The sequence below is a fragment of the Cyprinodon variegatus genome, unplaced genomic scaffold (assembly GCF_000732505.1).
Source record: "Cyprinodon variegatus isolate N-32 unplaced genomic scaffold, C_variegatus-1.0 Scaffold760, whole genome shotgun sequence".
Classification (NCBI taxonomy): domain Eukaryota; kingdom Metazoa; phylum Chordata; class Actinopteri; order Cyprinodontiformes; family Cyprinodontidae; genus Cyprinodon; species Cyprinodon variegatus.
Genome location: NW_015151213.1, coordinates 363,721 through 383,991, shown reverse-complemented (window position 1 = coordinate 383,991; position 20,271 = coordinate 363,721). Strand labels below are relative to the sequence as shown.

The window sequence follows — 20,271 nt, the reverse complement described above, 5'->3', positions numbered from 1 at the left end:
GCAGATTTGATTGACATAGCAACAAACAGAGGCTGAATCTGACTGGACAAAAAATATAGCAACTAAATAAACGTAACGGAAGCAGCGCAGCCAAGAGAAATGCTACAAAATTAAGAGAATAAATTGTTTGGAATAAATTAATACAGTTGGATAGAAGAAAATTAAAGTTTAGGTTGTGAACGTTAGTGTTTCTGATTGATTTTAGGCCAGCAGTGAAAGCCTTGAGACCCTGACCGCTCACCAGTGGTTAACAGCATGTATTATATAGTATACATAGCATGATGATTGATTTAGATGACACGACTGTTTTAATTTGTTTATAATTTGTAAGGTATGTTACCTGTTAAAGTCTGCTTTTATCATGGTATTTATTTACTGTAATTTTACTGTGTAACTGTAACCTGTCAGACACTCGGAAGATGATCTGCAGTCTAACAGTGACTAATAGGGATCCAAATATAGCTAAACGTAAGTTAACATTTATGTTACGTTTACACCGCATGCGATTGAAGCAGCAAAAGCAGCTGGTTTAGATGCAAAGTCAATGGTTGACACACATCAAGGCAGATAAAAAGATCCTGCAGCATGTTTCGAGCAGCAGGATCAGTGCATCCTGAAGCATCTGAGCAGCTGAACCAATGCCTCATTAGTTTCTAAGCACCTGAGGCACATCAACCAATCAAAAAGCTGATCTGAGAGCTGGCAGGGAAAAAAACACAGCGCTGCTGATGCAGAGCGCTATGATCACTCCCCTGAAACAGTTTATTAACGCCTAAATTAACCTAAAATATCGAGCCTGCTGGCAAAATATGTTTGCTTTTATTATTCTGGTAACTGCAGTGTGTACGACATACCTGAAAAAAGGTAACATCTACTTCCAGCTGCCACCAACAGTAGGGGAAAACCCCCAAGAGGCAACCAGCCCTGAGGCAGCTGCTGCTGGGGCGTCCCAGTGACAGCGCACCGCCGGTATGTGGAGGTCTGAGCGGCTCAGACAGAGAAATAATATTTGAAGGCAGGATGGTAATCTGGATGAACTGACTGCAGAGATGATGTTTTCAGCTGGACTTTCTCACTTAAAATATATTAAAACTACTTTTTACCCACTGATCACAGCAAATATAGCAAAGCCGCTCTCTGCCATTAAACACAGGAGCAGCAGAAGAATCAAACACATCTGGAGACACTTTACTGGATGTTTGATTTTAATGTTGACAAGCATCAAAGATGAACCAGCAGGCAATTTTTGCTGCTTCAATCGCGTTAGGTGTGAACATAGCATTATTTATCAGCCTTTGAACTGAAGCTGGACGACTACTGTCTGAAAGAACAAAACTAAGTCCAGCCAACATTAGGAAGCAGGTTAAACTGAGAATCAGTGAATCCCATCCCAACACCTTAGCCACCACAGAGCAATGTGTGAATGATATAAAACAGTCTGCAGCTAATGTTTCCAAAACCCTCCACTGCATCATCTACAAATTATTATACTGTCTAGAGAGGAGGCTGTTGTCAGACAGAAAGGCCCCAAAACATGTATAAAAGGTCTCCAGCAGATAAATATAGCACCATCACTTTTTTTGTCTGGAAAGCCCAGAGGGGCGAGAACCTCTCTCAGAGGACACTAACACGTCACTCAATTCTTTCTCAGGGTAAGATTTAAAGGAGATGCAGCTTTAACCACCTAGCATAGCAGCCACCAATGAAATGCAAGAACCTCAAGAAAATATAGTTAAACCGTTGCCAAAGCAACAGTGCACTTTTTATATCCAGACAGGACTGAGAGAGACGGGGATGAAGGAGAAAAACGGAGCTATAGATTCTGAACATATGGAGGAGAAGGAGGCAGGAGCTGATATCCAGCGTGTTATCAGTGTTGACAGGTCCAGCTCATGCTTCAACTTCTTGGCTCAGGGATCTGAGAGGTTGCAGGTATTATAAGATATCCTCCCCCTCACCCCAGCTTCCCTATGTCCCTCTCTGCCTCCCTTACTTTCTCTCTCCCACTGCCTCCCACTCACCTCTCCTGCTCTCTCTCCTCAGCTTCGCCAGGTCTTCGTCATCTCCCACCCAGTTGTATTCCACAGGCATTGAGATGGGCCTGAGCCTGCCTGCAGCAAGTAGGCGCAGGGGGATGTCAATATCACACACACACACATCAAACAGCTGCTGATGTCTCAAGAACACTCAGAAACCCACACACAGCTTATTTCTGCGACTTTTGAGCTGGTAGCAATCACGATTTCTTACCGTAGGTGGGCGTGCTCCCCCTGCGTACTGACGAGGCCTCCTGATTCTGGTCGTACTCATAGCAGTAGAGTATGGAGTCTTCCTCTACCAGAGGGAATTGTCGCCGACACTCCTGGTCCAGATATGAGTTTGGTGACTCGGATCGCTCTGCGGTTCGGCCATCCGACTGAGACTCCTCGTCTGTAAGATTTGCCTTGTCGTCTCTTAAAAAGAAACCAAGATTTCAAAAGAGGCTAAAAATGTGAACGAACTGAGCTCTCAGTTAAAATGGATCTTAGTTCATGTATGTCTGGGGTTTTAATTCAACTACATATTTTAAATAAAGAACAGTCTTAATATTCACCAGGAATAAAGGATCTAGTCTCCAGCTGTATAGATTGCTTATTAGGTTGAAATGTTTCAGTAATTGGACTTAACTGTCTAAAAAATCCTCATACTAGAAGAAAAAACTCATCTCATCACATCTCCTTACAGCAAATAAAACGTCTCAAAGTTGGGCAGATGAAATCTCCGGTGTCATAAGGATCCTTCGGGAGACCCAAACAACCAAACTATAATGGTTCAATATAGCAAAATGGTTTTTACATTCTAAATAGCTGATAAATGTATCGATAAGAATCTTAAGTTAATATAACCCATCAATATTACTATAGATATAAAAAGAATAAAGGTTTTTGGTTTTCCTGTCTCACTTTCGCAAATTTTGTTTCTTCCAAGTGACAATGATATTCTACATGAAAAAATGGCTTCGGTTTATGTTACCTAGCTACCAAAGAAAATACAAAAATTATGTAGCGTGCCTCTGTTTAGTTGCTTTAAAGTTAATTAGAGTCAGCAGATAAACCTGCCTCTCTAGTAATCATCCAAATTTCTACCAGTGGTTACTCTACCTATTTATACCTGCCTCTCACAGTCAGTTTTTGCCTGATTGTATTGTGGCCTGCATGAGTCCATTCCCAGTGATTGTGTGCACCGCCTGCCTTCACTGAAAAAAAGTAACATGTAACTGTTCTTTCAAACTAATGCTTTTCAATCTAAACTAGATAAAATTATTGATTTGATTGTGTAACTCATTCTTTTTGAGACATCCAGTTTGATTTAACCTGAAGTAAATACACGTACAAAGGACCCAAAACAAAGTTTTTGATTTCTCTCAATATGTATATATGTATTCATGGCCTGCAGGTAATTTTTTTTTGTTTGAAATCTAAATCCCAGACCATGCTAGAGTGGTTAGTGGCGCAGTGGCTAGTGCTGCTGCCTTACAGCAACAAGATTGTGGGTTCAATTCCCGGCCTGGGATCTTTCTGCATGTTCTCCCTGAGCATGTGTGGGTTCTCTCCGGGTACTCTAGCTTCCTCCCACAGTCCAAAAACATGATTGTTTGAGTGGTTAATTGGCTTCTCCAAATTCTCCTTTGGTGTGATGGACTGGCAACCTGTCTGGGGTGTATAGAGTTTGGGAAATGGAAGTTATTTTTGAAGCAAAGTCAAATGATATGTGAAAAATCTAATTTGGTTCTAAAATGTTCAGAAAATCATTTGGAACAGGGCAAAGATTTCAAGTTGTGTCAAGTGCAGTATTATTGTTTACATCAACATAATATAATCAGGTCATAACAAGTGACTAAATTCAGATTCTGTGAAGTCCAATAATTTAGATGTGATATCTGGACATCTTTTTTTTTTAGTTTGAGCAAGTTTATACTTTTTCCAGTGTTCCTCTGTTCCTGTAATCACCCTGCCCCCTCTGGGTTTTCAACAGCTTCTGATTCTGGTCACAACCTAGACTACCTCTGCCTGCCACCATCCTGTTCAGTCTTTATCCACCTTTCTTACCCGTCAACTAATCAGTCTACTGCTATTCAGTTAATCATACCCACATCTTTCAACAAACCTTTTAATTGCAAAGAAAAAAAAGGTCATCTTCATTCTTCTATCCTGAACACCAAATATTTACTGTTCTGCTCAAAGATATTCAGAAAGTAATTGACTTAAACTTGTATTTAACCAAGAAGTTTGTTTCTAAGAACAAAACTTAATTGGTATTTCCTCAAAGGTAAAGTAGAATGGGTACATCTATAGTTTCATTCACTTTTTCACACTTAAAAGAGCACATTTAATACAGAGTAATGAGACCATTTCAAAATGTTAATAGCGATTTAACTATAGTAAGCAATAAAACATGATTTCCCTGAAGTGTGAATCATGTTAGGTCTGGCTGTAAATAGCAATGTTGCTTCTTATTTTTTCCTGTTTTTTTGATAAGCATAGGTACTGCACGGCACTTTTTAAACAGCTTTTTTTTTGCTTATTATTTCTGCAAAAAATAGGTCAGTGTTGTGGGTTGCTTTACTGAGATGTTTGACCCTAAAACAATGAAACACAAATTCTTGCAAGGCCACTGTAGCGACTGCACTCTTCAGTGTTTCTTCTTCATGCTCACCTGGGGGTGTAAGGCTCTGCTGGAGGTGGAGGGATGTACAGATCCTGCAGGGCGCAGCTACCTCGCCTGGAGGGAGTGCTTAGTGTGCTGGTGGGCGTTGCGACGCTGCTGCTGGGGCTCTGAGGGAAGATGGGCTGTGTGTGAATCAGTGTGTGTTTGTGTGAGAGAGAGGGTGCATTTAGATGTGTGTGACAGACAGAGAGACAGGCGGACAGAGAAGAAAAGGACAGCAAATGACACAATGAAAATTTGGACTTTACAAAAGCTGCGTTGGTGTGTGAATGTTTATTTTAGTCAGAGAGAGGAGCGGCAGAGCTCAGCTGTGAAATGAGCAAAGGACGTATGCAACACTGGTTCACAGACAGAGAGCAGCGTCGTCATTGCTTTAGGGACTGGATGTATACCTTTTTCTGTTTGTTTTTACCACTATAAACTATATCTTTACCACTGCGTTATTAAATCACAGTACTTGGATTCTTTCCACCGATGAGGGAACCAGTTCTAGTTTAGAAAGGTAGCAAAAAACATGGTTACTGTATTTTTCATGTAAAACTGAATGATCTGTTCCACATCATCAAAAATAAAAAGCCAAGATGGCGGTCTAGCATCAGTAGCATATGTGAGGCTGAGACTGATTCAAACTGAAACCCGTCTAACAATCTAATCAGCAACTGATTGCTTTAGAATAGCGGCAGCGGTTCTTGCTGACAGGTCAGACCGAAAAGCAAACGGCCATCACCTCTTCATGAGTTTGGCTGTATAGAAGAAAGTTCAGGTCAAAAGCTGCACAGCAAAGAGGCCAGTCTTCTCCTGAGGACTGCACTACATAATCATGCAGCCACCAATGCAGAGCTAAGTTAACACACAAGGTAGTTCTCACCAGAAAATTTCAGCAGGAAATACAAAAGGCAGTTTCCAGAAGACTGGCGCAAAATAAGTTTTCTTCTGTAAAACCATTTTCTGATTACGCTACAGTTGCACAAACATAATATGCAGCTCTGCAGAAGAACATAGTTCCAAAACATCCACCAAAAGCAATGCATTCAAACAGCTGAAGCGAAATTCCCTGATAATCCGTAGACGCAGCATAATGCCTAATAGTCATAGCATTGACATTCTATGACCTATGACAGCAAGAAATGTTCTAACTTCAGGGTGAGCCAGCAGTCAGCTCAGTCATAGCAGGATAACATGGCATTAGAGGGGGATTAAAGTTTTTATTTTGAAACCGTGGACACTAAATTATGCTGGGAATTAAAAACAGCAACTTCTAATTTTTGGTAGAATGCTACATAAATTCACCAATTATTGCAATGTTTTGAATGATTTTAATCATCACTTTTTATCTTATCTAAATCTAAAGTGCTCCATAAGTACCAAACTTCAGAGATAACCTCTGTAATTCTGATGTTGCTTTTGGTATTAACATTTAGCCTCAAGATAATCCCCTCTGTCAACTCCTTGCAAACCTTTCTGGAAGTTCTCCTAAAACTGGGATTAAATCAATAATAATAAGACATAATTTGGCCAAACATCAGTAGCTTCTCAGTTATGTATTTGATGATGTACGCCTATAATCATTATCAAATACAATCATGATGAATATAACTAATTCAGAAATATGAAAAAACAAAAAGGTAAAACTGCTCAAATGCAAAGATAGCGCGCATATATATATATATATATATATATATATATATATATATATATATATATATATATATATATATATATATATATGAGCACATTGTTGATTTTTTTTTAACTGAGTTCTGAATGTGTTAACAGTGGAGGATTCTCTGATAGTGAGAGGGATGCTGTTCCAGATGTTACAGCTGCTGACTGAAAGAACAATCTGGCCAAAGGTGGTCCATCTGAAGGGCACTACACTGTCTCCTCTAGTCGTAGACCGAGTGTGGCATTGCCAGAAGAGGATTTCAGTTTTATGAACTCCATTAATGGCGGTGGTACAAGTCCATTGAGTACTTTATAAACTATGAAAGCAAATTTTGTGAAAGTATTTGCCCCCTATTGTTTGACATCAGAATAATTCAAGTCAGTGTTCCTGAGCGGAACTCAACCAAACATATCTGTGAAGATTTTCAGTCATCCAGGTCAAGCAGGAAAAAGTTCAACTGGACGTGAAGTTTTCTAGAACTGAACCAAACCAGATATCGTCCCCTCCTTTCCATTGATTCAGCACACAGTAACTCTCCTTTTCCCCCACTTTTTATCTGGTGCTTATTTGGTTACTTAGCTAGGATGAGGTTAGAATAAATATTTTTGCATGTGTTGTATTTTATCTGAAGGAACTTTTTAATTCAACTGTTAATGGTTTTTAAGTAAATGTTCTGAACTGAATGCCAACGCTCAATGAACAATCAGCACTGTGTGTTTCTGTCTCTGTTTATTACCCTTTGTCTGAACAGAAAGGGTGGATTGGCTAGTATTGCTGCTTTAAGCTACCTGATCTTTGGCCAAGCGTATATGTGGTGGCAGCCATTTTAGCACGTTTTATAGCCTCTTTTGTCCCAGCTGAGCCCCTCCTTAGTCCGGGTCTCCTGATGTCATCTGAGCTAACCCATTTTGCTCCAGTGCTGCATTTTAATTAATTCCTGAGTCATTGTTCATTTTTCACTGTAAAACCAAGTGAAGCTTCACTGTTTTGATTGCATTTAAGATCTCTGCATCAGTTGGTATTCCCATTTATCTGCTGCTCTTTTAAAGGACAATCTTAAATGCACGTACCCACAAGCCTTAAAACTTGAACGTCCTTTAGACTGTTTGAACGCACTCTTTTATTAACAGTTGAATGAACAGAGACGATTTCTTTTGTTAGTGATTAATAACTCTGCTGATAAACATAGTTTAAATGACTAAATTAATGAAAGACAAGTGGGTTTTAACTGCTGGTCCAGGACTCTAACCCTGAGTAAAAGACTAAAGAACCTTGGTGTGTAAGCAGATTGCATTTACAACAATTTAGGTAATAATCATTACTTGGTTTTATCCTTGACTTTAATGACTATTAATCAACTAAACTAGTTATTTAATATATTCATTGCACCTTGATCTTTTCACAACTCAAAACACAAAAAGACAGTTTGTCTTTTAATGTTTTGAGTTGTGAAAGGATTATGAGTTTAAAGTGTTATGAGGAAAATCTCTACCTACTAACCTCTACATTTATTCCTGTGTAATATCTGACAGATTTTATTTGTCTCACTTCCGTCCTTCAAGCTGCCAGCAAGAGAAAAAAAAAAACAATTTTGTAGAAGAAGAGGAGAAAGACGGCATTAAGGGAAAGAGGCTGAGCATGACTGTACTTTGTGGCCTCAGGGGAGAGAAAACCTTTTCTCTGGAATGGGACTCAAAGAAAGCCTGGACCACTTTAATGCTTGTCCCTCTCCTTCCCACCCATCCTGGTGGTGCTGTCCTAATAATGTAACTAGATTGGCTGAAGTAGGACAACAGATGCCACTTAGGGATGAAATCATGACATCTAAATGAATGATGCCAGAGCACTCAGCTAATTAGCCACAAGTTTAAATTTAGCAATAACAATCTGTTTAGTTAATGCTTTGCCAGTGATTAAAAATATCCCACATCTGAATGATAGAGAACAATCCTAATATCTAAAGAAAAAAAACACAAAGCACAAAGCAAACTCTGTGGGGTTTTCCTGAAAAACGTGTACGCTACCTCGTAGGTTACCCGCTCCAGAACCCTCTGCCTGGTTTATATTTTATGCATTTATGTTGTGATTCTCATTTTAATATGGGTGCACAGAAATAAGAACAGAAATGACAGAGACGGTCAGGCTAAAACAAACTGAAAGCTGCCACCATACCTGCAGAGCTAATGGTTTCCATCTCATGTTTTTGAGCAGAGCGGGAGTGGACGTGAGCGTGCTCTGTGGGCGTTTCTTCAGTGTAAGGGTGACACCTGCAGGGTCCCCACGCAGCAGGTTCACCAGGTTCTTCAGCTGCCAGCCCACCTAACAAACAAAAATAGCTTTAACACACTCTGCCATCAAAGCGCAGATGATTAATCTACATATCAGAAACCTTTAAATGGACGGTGATGATTTTTAAATCAGATTAAAGATTATTCATACTGTTTCACTTTAGGCACATTTTCTTCATTAAAACCAAACTTCCACCTGTTTTAGTCGGACCTCATGCTGACAGACCAGCACAAAGTAGCAAGTGTTTGTGAAGCTCCAAATAATTATATAATTGAATACAAAACTGCTGTGTGATGTTAACAGTTTCAAGCCTTGTAAATCGTCTCTAACCAGTACCTAAAGGCAAATGGAAGAGAAAGAAAACGTGCCCAGACAAACACTGCCTGCTGCTGAACTAAATACGCCACGTCCTGTTTGGGGAGAGAAATCTCTGCCTGTTTGCATGTCTGCAATGAATCTTTGTGCATTGTGGGTCTTTATTTCCGACCAGCCTGAGTTGCTGAGCATTTTCAGCCTCTGACCCAGAGATCGCTGTGTTTCCCTGAAAGTCATTTTTCCTTTTGACAGCTACTTCAAATATATATTTTTTACAAAGAGTGAATTGCAAACATTAGTAAAGCTTTTACTTCTGGTATTTGTTTTGCTGTCTTATCCTACTAATGTATCTAAAAATAACATTACATCCACTTGGTCATTTGATTTACTAGCTTAAAGTTGTTTTTTACTATCCACTGGAAGAATCTTCTTTAAATCGTATATTTTGGTTACACTGCTTTTTTTTTTTTGTTGCTCTTGTTTTCCAGCTCGTCTCACTGGTTTTGTTTTTTATACAGTTTCTGTAATTTCATTCTCAGATACTCCTCCTTATTCTTCTTTGTGTTTCTCTAAAGCAGAGGTGCACCTCGCCGTGGTGTCATCATTCCTCACCATCGCCGGTTCTAGACAGGGGACAATGGGGGCCAGTGCCCCTGCAGATCATGTCATGGCCCCTGTTATGGCCCCTGTACTGAAGACACAATACTTAAAAGAAATTCTAATGATGATATGCTCTGGAACAGACATGGTTACTGATGGGTCCTTTGGATCTATTGCATTTGTTTTCTTTACTAATTCTGTTTTAGTAATTATTCCAAAACAATAAGGTGATAGCTTCAGTGGTACTGAGATACTGAGATAGGATCCCAGTTCTCATCTGCTAAATGTTTTTTTCCACAACAAATAGGGAAAAAAATGCTCTCATTTTTACAGATGAATTTAACAGTTTTGTCTTGAATTCTAATCTAAATTTTATAGAAAATGGTAGTTTTAACTTAAATTAAGTCAAAAATATGTAAAAGTCCTAAACTATAAATGTATATTGACTTCATAAGAAATAGAATATTTATTTAACCTAATTGAAAAGAAATTTCACGTCATGCAGCGCTCTTAGTATATTTGAATCATTGCCCTGTTTTTTTTATTTCATGCTCTTCTGTGCCCCCATGGAAACGCGCTGGCCCCCTCCTTGCCCCCTGGTACATTTGATCTAGATCCGCTTCTGTTCCTCACCTTCACTAGAGGTGGATATACTTTAATATATTCTGCTGTAAAATTAGTCTGACATTTTAAGTTTTTACTCGAGGATTCAACCTCTGCCGTTTCACAGGATGCACAGCTTTGAGTGGTAACTAGGTGACTACCAGAGAGTAACCCAGAGAAACTTATCAGACGGATCCAATCAGCTCTCTGACAACCAGTCGCCTGGAACGCTCACTGAACAGAGCATCGCTTTGGACAGATACGCTGCACAGGTTTCACCAGCAACCTCTTCCCCACACCTCGCTCTCTGTCTGCGCAATCTCAGTAGTTCTAATGATGCACGAATTATTGTACTGCCCTCTCTCACTCGCATTAAAAAAAACACCACCTTGCATAGAGTAAAATCCGGGATAATTTATAGGACTAGCGGACATCCGTGAACAACTATCTATAGGGAGACTCCCGGAACTTCCGGGAGACTTGGGGTGTCTGGGGTTTGGACCCCCCCTTGGGGGTCACACAACAGCAGTTGGAGCGCCTCAAGATTGTTTTCACAATTATTGTGATGTGATCCCTGAGGTATATCGAGGGCCAAAATATATCATGAAATACATAAAGGTAAATGTGTCATTAAATAAATACACGTACTATGAAATTATTAGATTTATCTATTTATCTTTGTATTTATTTATAAAATATTATCACATATGAAACATACCATTAAATAGTAAAATGCACATATAATGATTAAATGTCCCATTAAATAATTAAAAATATATTTAAAGCAACACTGAGGTACTGTGGCTGAATGGGCGAGGTCAATTGCTGCATTGTATGTTTTTTAAAGCTAAAATCTGAGTCCACCGCCTCTGCTTAAGGTTTGCTTAAACAGATTTGTTTAATAAAGTAATATAAAATCCACCTACTTTAGGTTTGGTTTCTTATCCACCAATGTTAAGATTAGTGCAATGCCCTCGGTGAGGGAATAAACCAAAGAAATTTAATTAGGTTTAGGTATTAAGTTAATCAACAATAGATTTATATTTCCTCCAAAACTTCAGGTGTGAACTTTTCTTTTTTTGTTGTTTCAAAAAAACTTGATTACGCAATATATATATAGTATATATTTTTAAACTTTGGAATACCCTACATTAGAGTCCTGCACGGGTCGAGTTTTACCAACCCGCACCCGCCCAAATCCGTTAGGATGACTACCGAACCCGACCCGTCACCCGCGGATATCTTCAATTCAAATCCGAACCCGACCCGACCTGTTGATATTTAACCCGCAACCCGTCCCGTTAACACATCAAGTAATAGGCTATAGTACGAACAGCGCCATTAGCACTGCAGCAGACGTGTATGCACTGACTGTGGCCTTTTTGGAGGGAAGCCCACACTGCCAGCAGGGCTTTAAGCTACAACAAAGGTGACCCCAGTGCCTGATTAATATAACATTTCTGATGTCCATAACAACACACACGCATAAAAACAAAAAATCACCAACTACCCGCCCACACTAAAAAAAATATCAGCCCGACCCCGCGCACCCGTTTATTTTTATTTATGTATTTTTCACCCGCAAAAGAGCATTTTAGCGGGTGACCCGTCGGGGACCCGCGGGTACCTGACCCGTTGCAGGACTCTACCCTACATGTTGAAATAAAGAATTCCAACCCGGAGAAACTCACAAGAAGACAAGCAATCGATTTGGAAGTTTCTTGACATGAATGAATATAAATATTATGCCACTCAGACCCTGGCAAAAGACGTAGAGCTGAGTGTTGCTGATGAGAGCAGAAGAAGATGATTGTTAGAGGTGGATCTTAATGGCGTGACAGTCAGGAGATGAAAGTAGGTCTGACAGAGTCTTCCACAAAGAGGCTTGATTTAACGAAAAGAGTTTAAAATTCTGTAGATATAACCAACTGTTAGTGTATTATAATGGTGAGGCCCCATCCCTGCAGGAGGGTGTCTCTCAAAAATTCCCTAAACTTTTCTAAAGAAAACTTCTCTCCTTGATGATAGTTTTCATTACAATAAAAAAATACATCTTTCACATTTTAATCTAATGTATTTTACTGACCCAGAGAACTTCTTGATGACCTCTGCAGGCTATTTTGTATAATCTTCCCCTGATTAGGGTTCCTTCTAACATAAAACCTGAACGCATCAAAGTCAATCCACCTTGATCAAGGTTTTTTGGGGGCATGTTCAAGATCAATCATCATCAGCTCTATCTATTCCTACTCTAAGAGTATGCCAGGGTGCATTAAAGACAGTCACAATATGTGCACTGTTCTAACATTCATGCTGACTGACAATGCTGTTTGGGATCATCCAACATGTCAAATGTGTTTACACACAGCACCGGCTTGTTAAGCTGTCAAACCCCTTGAGCTGCTCTTCACTCACGAGCTGCCAGACTTTAGCAACTTTTTTTTAATGCTACAACCATATCATCACCTGCAGACATGGTAAGGTAGCTACGCATCGGATCAGCAATGCTGGGTTTTATTGGGTGGGAAAAAACCCACTCTGACAACCGGTTGCCTTATCTTAATAGGCCTACCATTGAGAATCCTTCTGAACCTGGAAATTCTGGAATAACCTGCAAACGTGTGTTGCAGGCTATGACCAATGATCTCTATGGCAATGATGCAAATTTTCGTTAAAAGAAATTTGTACTTTTATTGTTTAAATGTATTTATTATACAAATTTTTACAGCATTGGAAATCGAAGTGAATGTTTGTTTGATCTCCTGCACACCATGTTAAAATAAACAAACAAAAAAATCATTATTCATACATTTTTACAAATTCTTGCGGCTCCGAAGCCACAGGTTGCCGACCCCTGGCATAGCTGAATACCTTTTTCCAAATATAGGAGAACAGCGACTGGCCTAAAGATGCTTACTAATGTTATTAGCCGCAGCTAGAATAAAAACAGAATTATCTTAAGAGGCGGGATTTCCTGGAAAGTAACCAATCATTCGCAGTTTACTTTCTCAGGTTGGTTCCCCCCTAAAGTAACAGGAATTGACAGGAGTGCACAGTAAAAGGTCCACAAGAGGAGAATCTACAAGAGCATAAAAAGCAACCAACAACCAAAGAGTAGGAGCATGCATTTATGCATGGGATATATAGGGGGCACGCATAAAACGTTCAAAATGATTGTAGAAGGTAGTTCATGTGCATGTGTTCAAAATAAAACAGCTCATATGAGTATTTATAAGCGTACACACTTATAGCAGATTTCTAGTTTCATAGCTTTTAACCATATTCTAAATAAGAGCATTTGGTAGATGAGCCTGAAATGAGCAGCTGTGGAATTGTTATCATATATCTGGCTGCTGCACACACAGGCGGTAATTATTCTTAACAAAAGGAGCTATATTTAAACTCTGCACTGCAGGAGGCTTTTTTTTCCATTCACAAATAAACTGCAAACGCTTTATGATGGGAAACATTTTGCAGTTATGGGTTGATGTCAAAGAAACATTTTAGAAAAGATTAGCTGATGTTACAGCAGGAGGAGGACAAGTTCAGGCACCTTTTCCTCGGTTTTCTTTTCCTTCACTTAATATTGAGGATTCAGAGAAACAGCATCTCTCCTCCTTTGAATCCAGAAAGGACTATTTCTAAAGCTTTTTATTGTCATATATCTCCTTTCCTGTGCTTTTCTTTCTTTTACTTTGCACAGTTAGATGACTTAAGGTGTGCAGTGTATGCCGCCATCTGAAGTGTATGGAAAGTAAGCAAAGATGTTTCACTGTTATGTAAAATCTGCTGTGTGGGTGGACGGAGACTTGTTTTAAAGGAGAAAAAAAAAGCTAAACACAAACATTAAATCTGTCCATCAAACAAACTAATACATGTATTTTGTAGTAACTTTGTGTATCTAAAAAGCAATGTGTGAAAAATGAAAAGGCTTATTGGTTTTTATCCAGCATTATTCTTTTCCATCATCTTCCCATTAAACCTTGACAGGCATTTCTGTTCCTGTTTGAAGGAAAAACCTGTTTTTATACCTGACACCGTCAGGTGTTATAGAGTTATAATACACCTTTAATGTGCCTATTTTATCTTGATTAAAAACAATGAGGCAACCTCCACATGAGGTGGTGCTCTCAAATAGAAACGAGAAGCTAAAGGCCGGGACTGTGGCTGATTCTTAGATTCTTAGAAGTATCAGCCAATCACAAATCAACCGACATAAGGTTATCAGGACTAATCAATCAGTGCACCCTTATTTAAAGAGGATCTACTCTGACATCTCAGTGCATCCTTCCATGTGTTAACTGCGTTATTTCTCTACTTTACCCTGCAGTTAAATGAAAGGGGTAGCCCAGTATGGCGATTTTTTCTCTCCATTATTGTTGAAAGCAAAGAACACATTCTATAAATGGAAATTGAAAAATAAAAATGAATCCATTAATCAAATCTTGGAAAAGCTTTGATGGGAAAAAGGTTTGAAGAGTAACTGCTGCTTTGCAGATGGTATATTTTCAAAACAGGTTTCAAAATTTATTCTTCAGTTCTAGATTTTAGATCTTATATTTTCTTCTTTTTTTTACTTTTCCTTCTTTCAAAATGTAATGTTTTCAAAAATGTAAAAAATTTTTATGTTTGCAATTTCTTTTCAGACTGAGTTTTACAAATTAAATGATTTTCTACTTGCCTTTAATAGATCACATTCTCTTCACGTCTGGGGCCAGGTCTCTGTCTGGAGGGAGGAATCATTTCTATTGATCTGAATGGACGTTAGCTGCAACATTTCTGTTGGTCAATGTGCGCATCAAGAGCGAGTATGTGTATTGGGCTTGAAGTGAAGAGAATGTGATCAATGAAACACAATTTTAGAAATAAAACAAAACTCAATCCAAAAAACGAAAATTTTAAAGAAAATTGAATTGGAACATATAAAATCTGTAAAGTCACTTTTTGAAAAATGTGAATTAATAGAAAAAAAATGAGACAAGAGCGAAGTTACTCTCAAAACCATTTTTTTATTCAAATTCTCTCATAGTTTCATTTCTGATTTTTTTTTTTTTTTTACGAAATTAACCAAATGTGTTTTTTAAAATGTATTTATGCATTTTCTTGCAAAAATAATGGGACAAAATTTACTCCACAGTTTAGAAATGCCCTTGCTCCATTATCGGACAATCTGTTAACCAGAGCTCTGAGAAATGTTTAAAGCTTCGGATATTAATTAATTACCGCTACCTAAAACAGATCTGGTTCCCTAATAAAAACATTTAAATCCATTTCTGCTCATTATGCATTAAGTCAAATTTGCAAATATTTCCATCCAAGTGCAACTAATAAAAAGTAATAACTTGTTAAAATAATTGAAAGAATTGCACTTATTACATAACCAGCCTTTTTTAAAGTAACCTAATGTACTCCTAATAAAATACTTTAAATTTTTTGATTTTAGGTGCTGTATATTGGGAAATAAAAAGGTATCTGTATATTGAGCAATGCAGCAAAGCAAACAAAAGGAAAATCTATCCAGTTCCCTCATTAGTGCCCTCAAAACCTAATTACAAAAGACAATAATCAGTTTAAAACCCAACAGCAGTGTTTCTTCACCATTGATTTAATGACAGTCACAAGTGATTATGATGTTTTACTTTTTCAAGCTGTTGAAGTGTTAAGAGGTTAGCAAAAATACTTTGTTAGTAACTTTTTTCTTAAGTAGAGGAGTTTTTTCTGTAATTGTACTTTTTTTTTACAGTGTTTTTTTTTACACATGCATCTTTTACTTAAATAAAGAATTTCTTACACATGTGGCTCATTAATGATCTACAGCTAAAGGCGGAGAAAGAAAAGTTCATAAAAATCACATGCAAAGTCAAACAGGACAGAGGAAAGTAAAATAACGCAGCAAGGACTTCAGATGGACATACCACGGTCTGATGATTGACCTGAATGACTTCATCTCCAGCATGGATCTTCTTACAGCGATCAGCCAGGGACTGGTGGAGGAGCAGAGATCATAGTTAGTGTAAAATGTTTATGGATCATCATTTAATTAATATAGCATTATAAAATAATCCCAATCCAATCTTCATTTAAATAGTCACTATATTCTTGTTTTTGTTTCATTTTACATTAAGACATAGAACGAAGAATGAATACAAAAATATACAGATGATAAGGAAAGTCTTTTAAATTTCCATTAAGAAAATGGATCTGAAAATACTGTTTTAAATTGCAGTATTCAATAATGAATGAATAAATACAATTTATAATTCCTCTTCAATGACAGTTACAAAATGCTTTCCTAACTGGATTCTGTTAGGTTAGATGTAAAGATTACATTTAAAATGGTTGTAGTGTTTTTTCAGTAAATGTTTAATTGAAATGAAAAGCCTCCAGTCGGCGTGAACATCCTGACTTGTGAACAAAGGTGAAAACAAATATGCTTAACTCACTCCTTCAGTGGTCCCGGTGATCACATGCAAACCATCATACGTTGATTTGATGTACATACCCTGAAAAAATAGAGCAGCGATCTGAATTAGCTTGTTAGTCTGTAAATCATCAGTTTTTAACTATAAATCTGAATTAACCTGCCTGAACAGAAACATGAGGTTAAATCTGGATGGACTTTGCTTTGTATAGTCAAAGAAAAAAACGTTTGATTTGTGCTCTCAGGTAATGACCTGACATATTAGAGAGAATATTACATATTAATACAGATCTCATATTTAACAAACAATTTATTTCATTATTGAATATTTTTTGCTCATGAGCAGAGAGACATGATCAACAGTCTTATCAAGCCACATTTTGTGCCATTTTATACTAATTTTATTGTTTAGTATTTTTCACTTTTTCAACAGTGACACAACAATTAAACATTTTACTAAAACATAAAGCAAATTCTGGTTATTTTAGAAAGGGAAACTGATTAACAACCCCCTCTGCTACTTACCTGACCAAATCAATATCCCAGAAGTTTAATTCATTTGATGCTATACTCTGATTACAAAGTGTTCCTTTCATTTTTTTGAGTAGTGTATATCATTGTGGGCTGGGAAAATAAACAATACCTTCATTAAAAAAGGCTCATTAGGATTGTTTTTTAGTATTTATATTTTACTGATGTAAAAGGTTTTGATCTGAAAATGATTCGCAGTCACCACATATTTGCCCTATTCTTTACTATGAATTTAAAATGAAGAGAAAAAGATGGATAATATGAGAAAAATGATATTAATTCTAATAGGATTTTAACTTTTGAGTAAAAAATCAAACTTTTCATTTGTTGAAGGTTAAACTTGACCATTGTTTAAATGTTGTTGTATCCCATAAAAAACATCCCTTTGAGAACCACAGCTGGCCTTTGGGTGGACCTCATGACTCCAGGCTTGTCTTCCTGAAATTCCAAATTAAAGCTGCATAGTCACATTTTCTGAATTTCATTTTAAATGTATACAGCAGTTTTTCTAAAAGAATATTTTGTCCTGTTGTTGTGCTATTTTTGTTATTTCTGTTTTACACTTTGTCTTTGCTCAGTTTGTTAAAAAAGAGACTTAGACAACCTTTTTTTCATTTTGTATGCACAGAGTGTATACAACAAAAATCAACAAAAAATATTGAAATTATTCTATTTGATCTTTCAATGACTTTTACGATGAACTTTGATCAAAGTCTTTGTAATAAATTACCACCATTTTCAAACAAATTTAGATAAATGCTTTCATACAATGTATATAACTAACTTTTTATCTTTTATTTATTTTGGCCCTGTTGGTTCCGTCGACCACTCAAGTCTGCATCCAAGCAGATTAAAACAAACATGAAGGGTTATTAATCTGCATAAAATACAATCATGATCGCTTAAACTCAAAGCTTTAATGAAAGGAGAGGAATGTAAAGAGCTTAAGAACCAAACAAACACGCACAGAAGCTGCAAGCCAGGCTTCAAGATGAGTGGAAGGTTTTTTTTTATTCTTTTTAGGCCACTTGGCTCACTGTTGTGTTCAGGGTTCACTGAATGGATGAGAGAACTTCCATGCCCAGTTCCGGCATTTGCGTGGGGGGTAGGGCTTTTATTGTGGCCCCGAGCAAGGAGGTTGAGTCTGAGTGTAGGTCAATGCAAAGATAAAACTCAACATAGGGCTCAGGACATTACAGGCAAGCAAAGGGTATCTTTTTTTCTGTTTCTGTTCTAAATAATTACTAACAATAAAGGAATACATGTTGGCCTAGTGTTGCAGCTGCACCACATGCACTGTGGCTGTGTTATTTGCTGGGTATTAGCAGATTACTCACATGCCCATCAGCTGAGCAAAACCCAGTTTTGGAGCAGCTACACTGAGCTGCATGGGACGCTGGGCAGTAAAACAGCACAGTGCTTCAAACTGACCTCAATATTTCAACCTGCAGTTTTCTCTCGTCAGAAACAACTTTATAAATACTTTGGCCTGCAGAGGAACAAGCTCAAGTCTTGTATAACCATCAGTTTCAACATTTTTATAAGAGTTTTCCAAGGTTTTAAAGATCAAAATGTTTGATTCAAATTGTAAATTAAATTGTATTTTTAAATAAGAAAACATTTCTTCCTTTTGGAAGAAATTCCTGGAGGAATTTCTTTGTTTTAAAAAAATATCTGTAAATCAGAATTACTTTATTAATCCCTTGTGGGAAATTATTTTCTTGCAGTATAACCGTTTACAGAAAAGAGAAAAAGTAAGTACAAATAAAACCCATCCATCTATTTTCTGTCACTCTTTATCTCTACTGCGGTCACGAGGGGTGCTGGTGCCTATCTTCCGCTGTCTACAGGCGAGAGGAGGGGTACACCCTGGACAGGTCACCAGTCCATCGCAGGGCAACACAGAGACAAACAACCATCACACACCCACACCTAAGGAGAATTTAGAGGAGCCAGTTAACCTAACAATCATGTTTTTGGACTGTGGGAGGAAGCCGGAGTACCCGGAGAGAATCCACAAATACTCAGGGAGAACATGCAAACTCAATGGAGAAAGAGCTCAGGCTGGGAATTGGACCCAGAACCTTCTTCCTGCAAGGCAGTAGTACTACCCACTGCACCACTGAGCAGTGCCTAAGAATAAAACAAGAATAGAATGGAACAAGAATGGAATAGAATAGAATAGAATAGAATAGAATAGAATAGAATAGAATAGAATAGAATAGAATAGAATAGAATAGAAAATCCCTTAATTGTCCCACATTGGGGAAATTCTGTTTTTTACAGCAGCAAGAAGGTTATAGATTTTTCTGATCTATTTAAGAAAAAAGACTTTTTCCTGAAATAAAAGGGGATTTCAGAAATAAAGCTGAGTTGTTGTTGTTGTTAAGTAGGGGAACATCATCGGTCGGTAAAAGGCTTGCTGTCTTTTTATAATACGGTGTTTGTTTGGTTTTTTTGAGCCAGGAATGGTCAAAGCTCTGTGTTTATTGTTGTGATCCAGGACATGTCGGTCTGCTCAGAAGTGGTTGAAAGAGTATACTGAGATTCAGAGCTCAAGGTGTTAACCTCGATTTCTATCAGTGTCTGAGCTATGCAGTTTATTAAAACCTTCATGTTTACTGACTATTAATGCCGTTACTACTGTCCACAATCCATGTTTCTGCAAAGAATTAAACAGCAGAAATCTGTGCAGTGACCGTCAGTTTGCTGTGAGGGGATAATCAAAGCTGATATCATGCTTTGGTGCTGGGGGAGTGGGTTCAATTACTAATGGTTAAAAACACATATATCCACTTGAAGGCAGCTTGACAGCAGCATTAGTCCGCTGGCTAGCAAACAGTCAGTCCTTCTGCCGTCCTCGCTGTTTGTTCGGATTACAAACCTGAAGGTAGATTGATCCCTAACTGAGGTAGAGAGGACGGATCCGAGCCCCGGATCCCCCGTGTCCCCCAGGCACACATGGCCTTTCTATATTGAACATGACAGCCCTTAAGATTATTACTAGCTTCAACATCAGTGCTTCAATATACATTCTGATGTAGCTTTCTCGTTGTATTTAAGAAAAAATGGTAAAAATGCTCTTGCTTTGCTCTTTAAAACCTAAGTCTGTTTAAAAAAAAATATATATATATATATC

The 20,271-nt window shown here is 37.8% G+C and overlaps 1 protein-coding gene across 6 annotated transcripts in view; it reads right to left on the bottom strand.

Moving 5' to 3' along the window:
* Positions 1-20,271, bottom strand: part of LOC107098245 (connector enhancer of kinase suppressor of ras 2-like) — a 64,165-nt gene that overhangs the window by 12,835 nt on the left and 31,059 nt on the right. For 2 of the 6 annotated variants that reach the window (XM_015395782.1, XM_015395784.1), the window contains exons 7-12: positions 16,624-16,683; positions 16,096-16,164; positions 8,546-8,692; positions 4,696-4,814; positions 2,251-2,453; positions 2,022-2,111 (exon numbers count right to left, since the gene is read on the bottom strand). In XM_015395782.1, coding sequence (XP_015251268.1) covers positions 2,022-2,111; positions 2,251-2,453; positions 4,696-4,814; positions 8,546-8,692; positions 16,096-16,164; positions 16,624-16,683 — 688 coding nt within the window. Of the gene's footprint in view, positions 1-2,021; positions 2,112-2,250; positions 2,454-4,695; positions 4,830-8,545; positions 8,693-16,095; positions 16,165-16,623; positions 16,684-20,271 lie in introns of all 6 variants that reach the window. The other 4 variants (XM_015395781.1, XM_015395783.1, XM_015395786.1 and 1 more) reach the window with 2 other exon arrangements.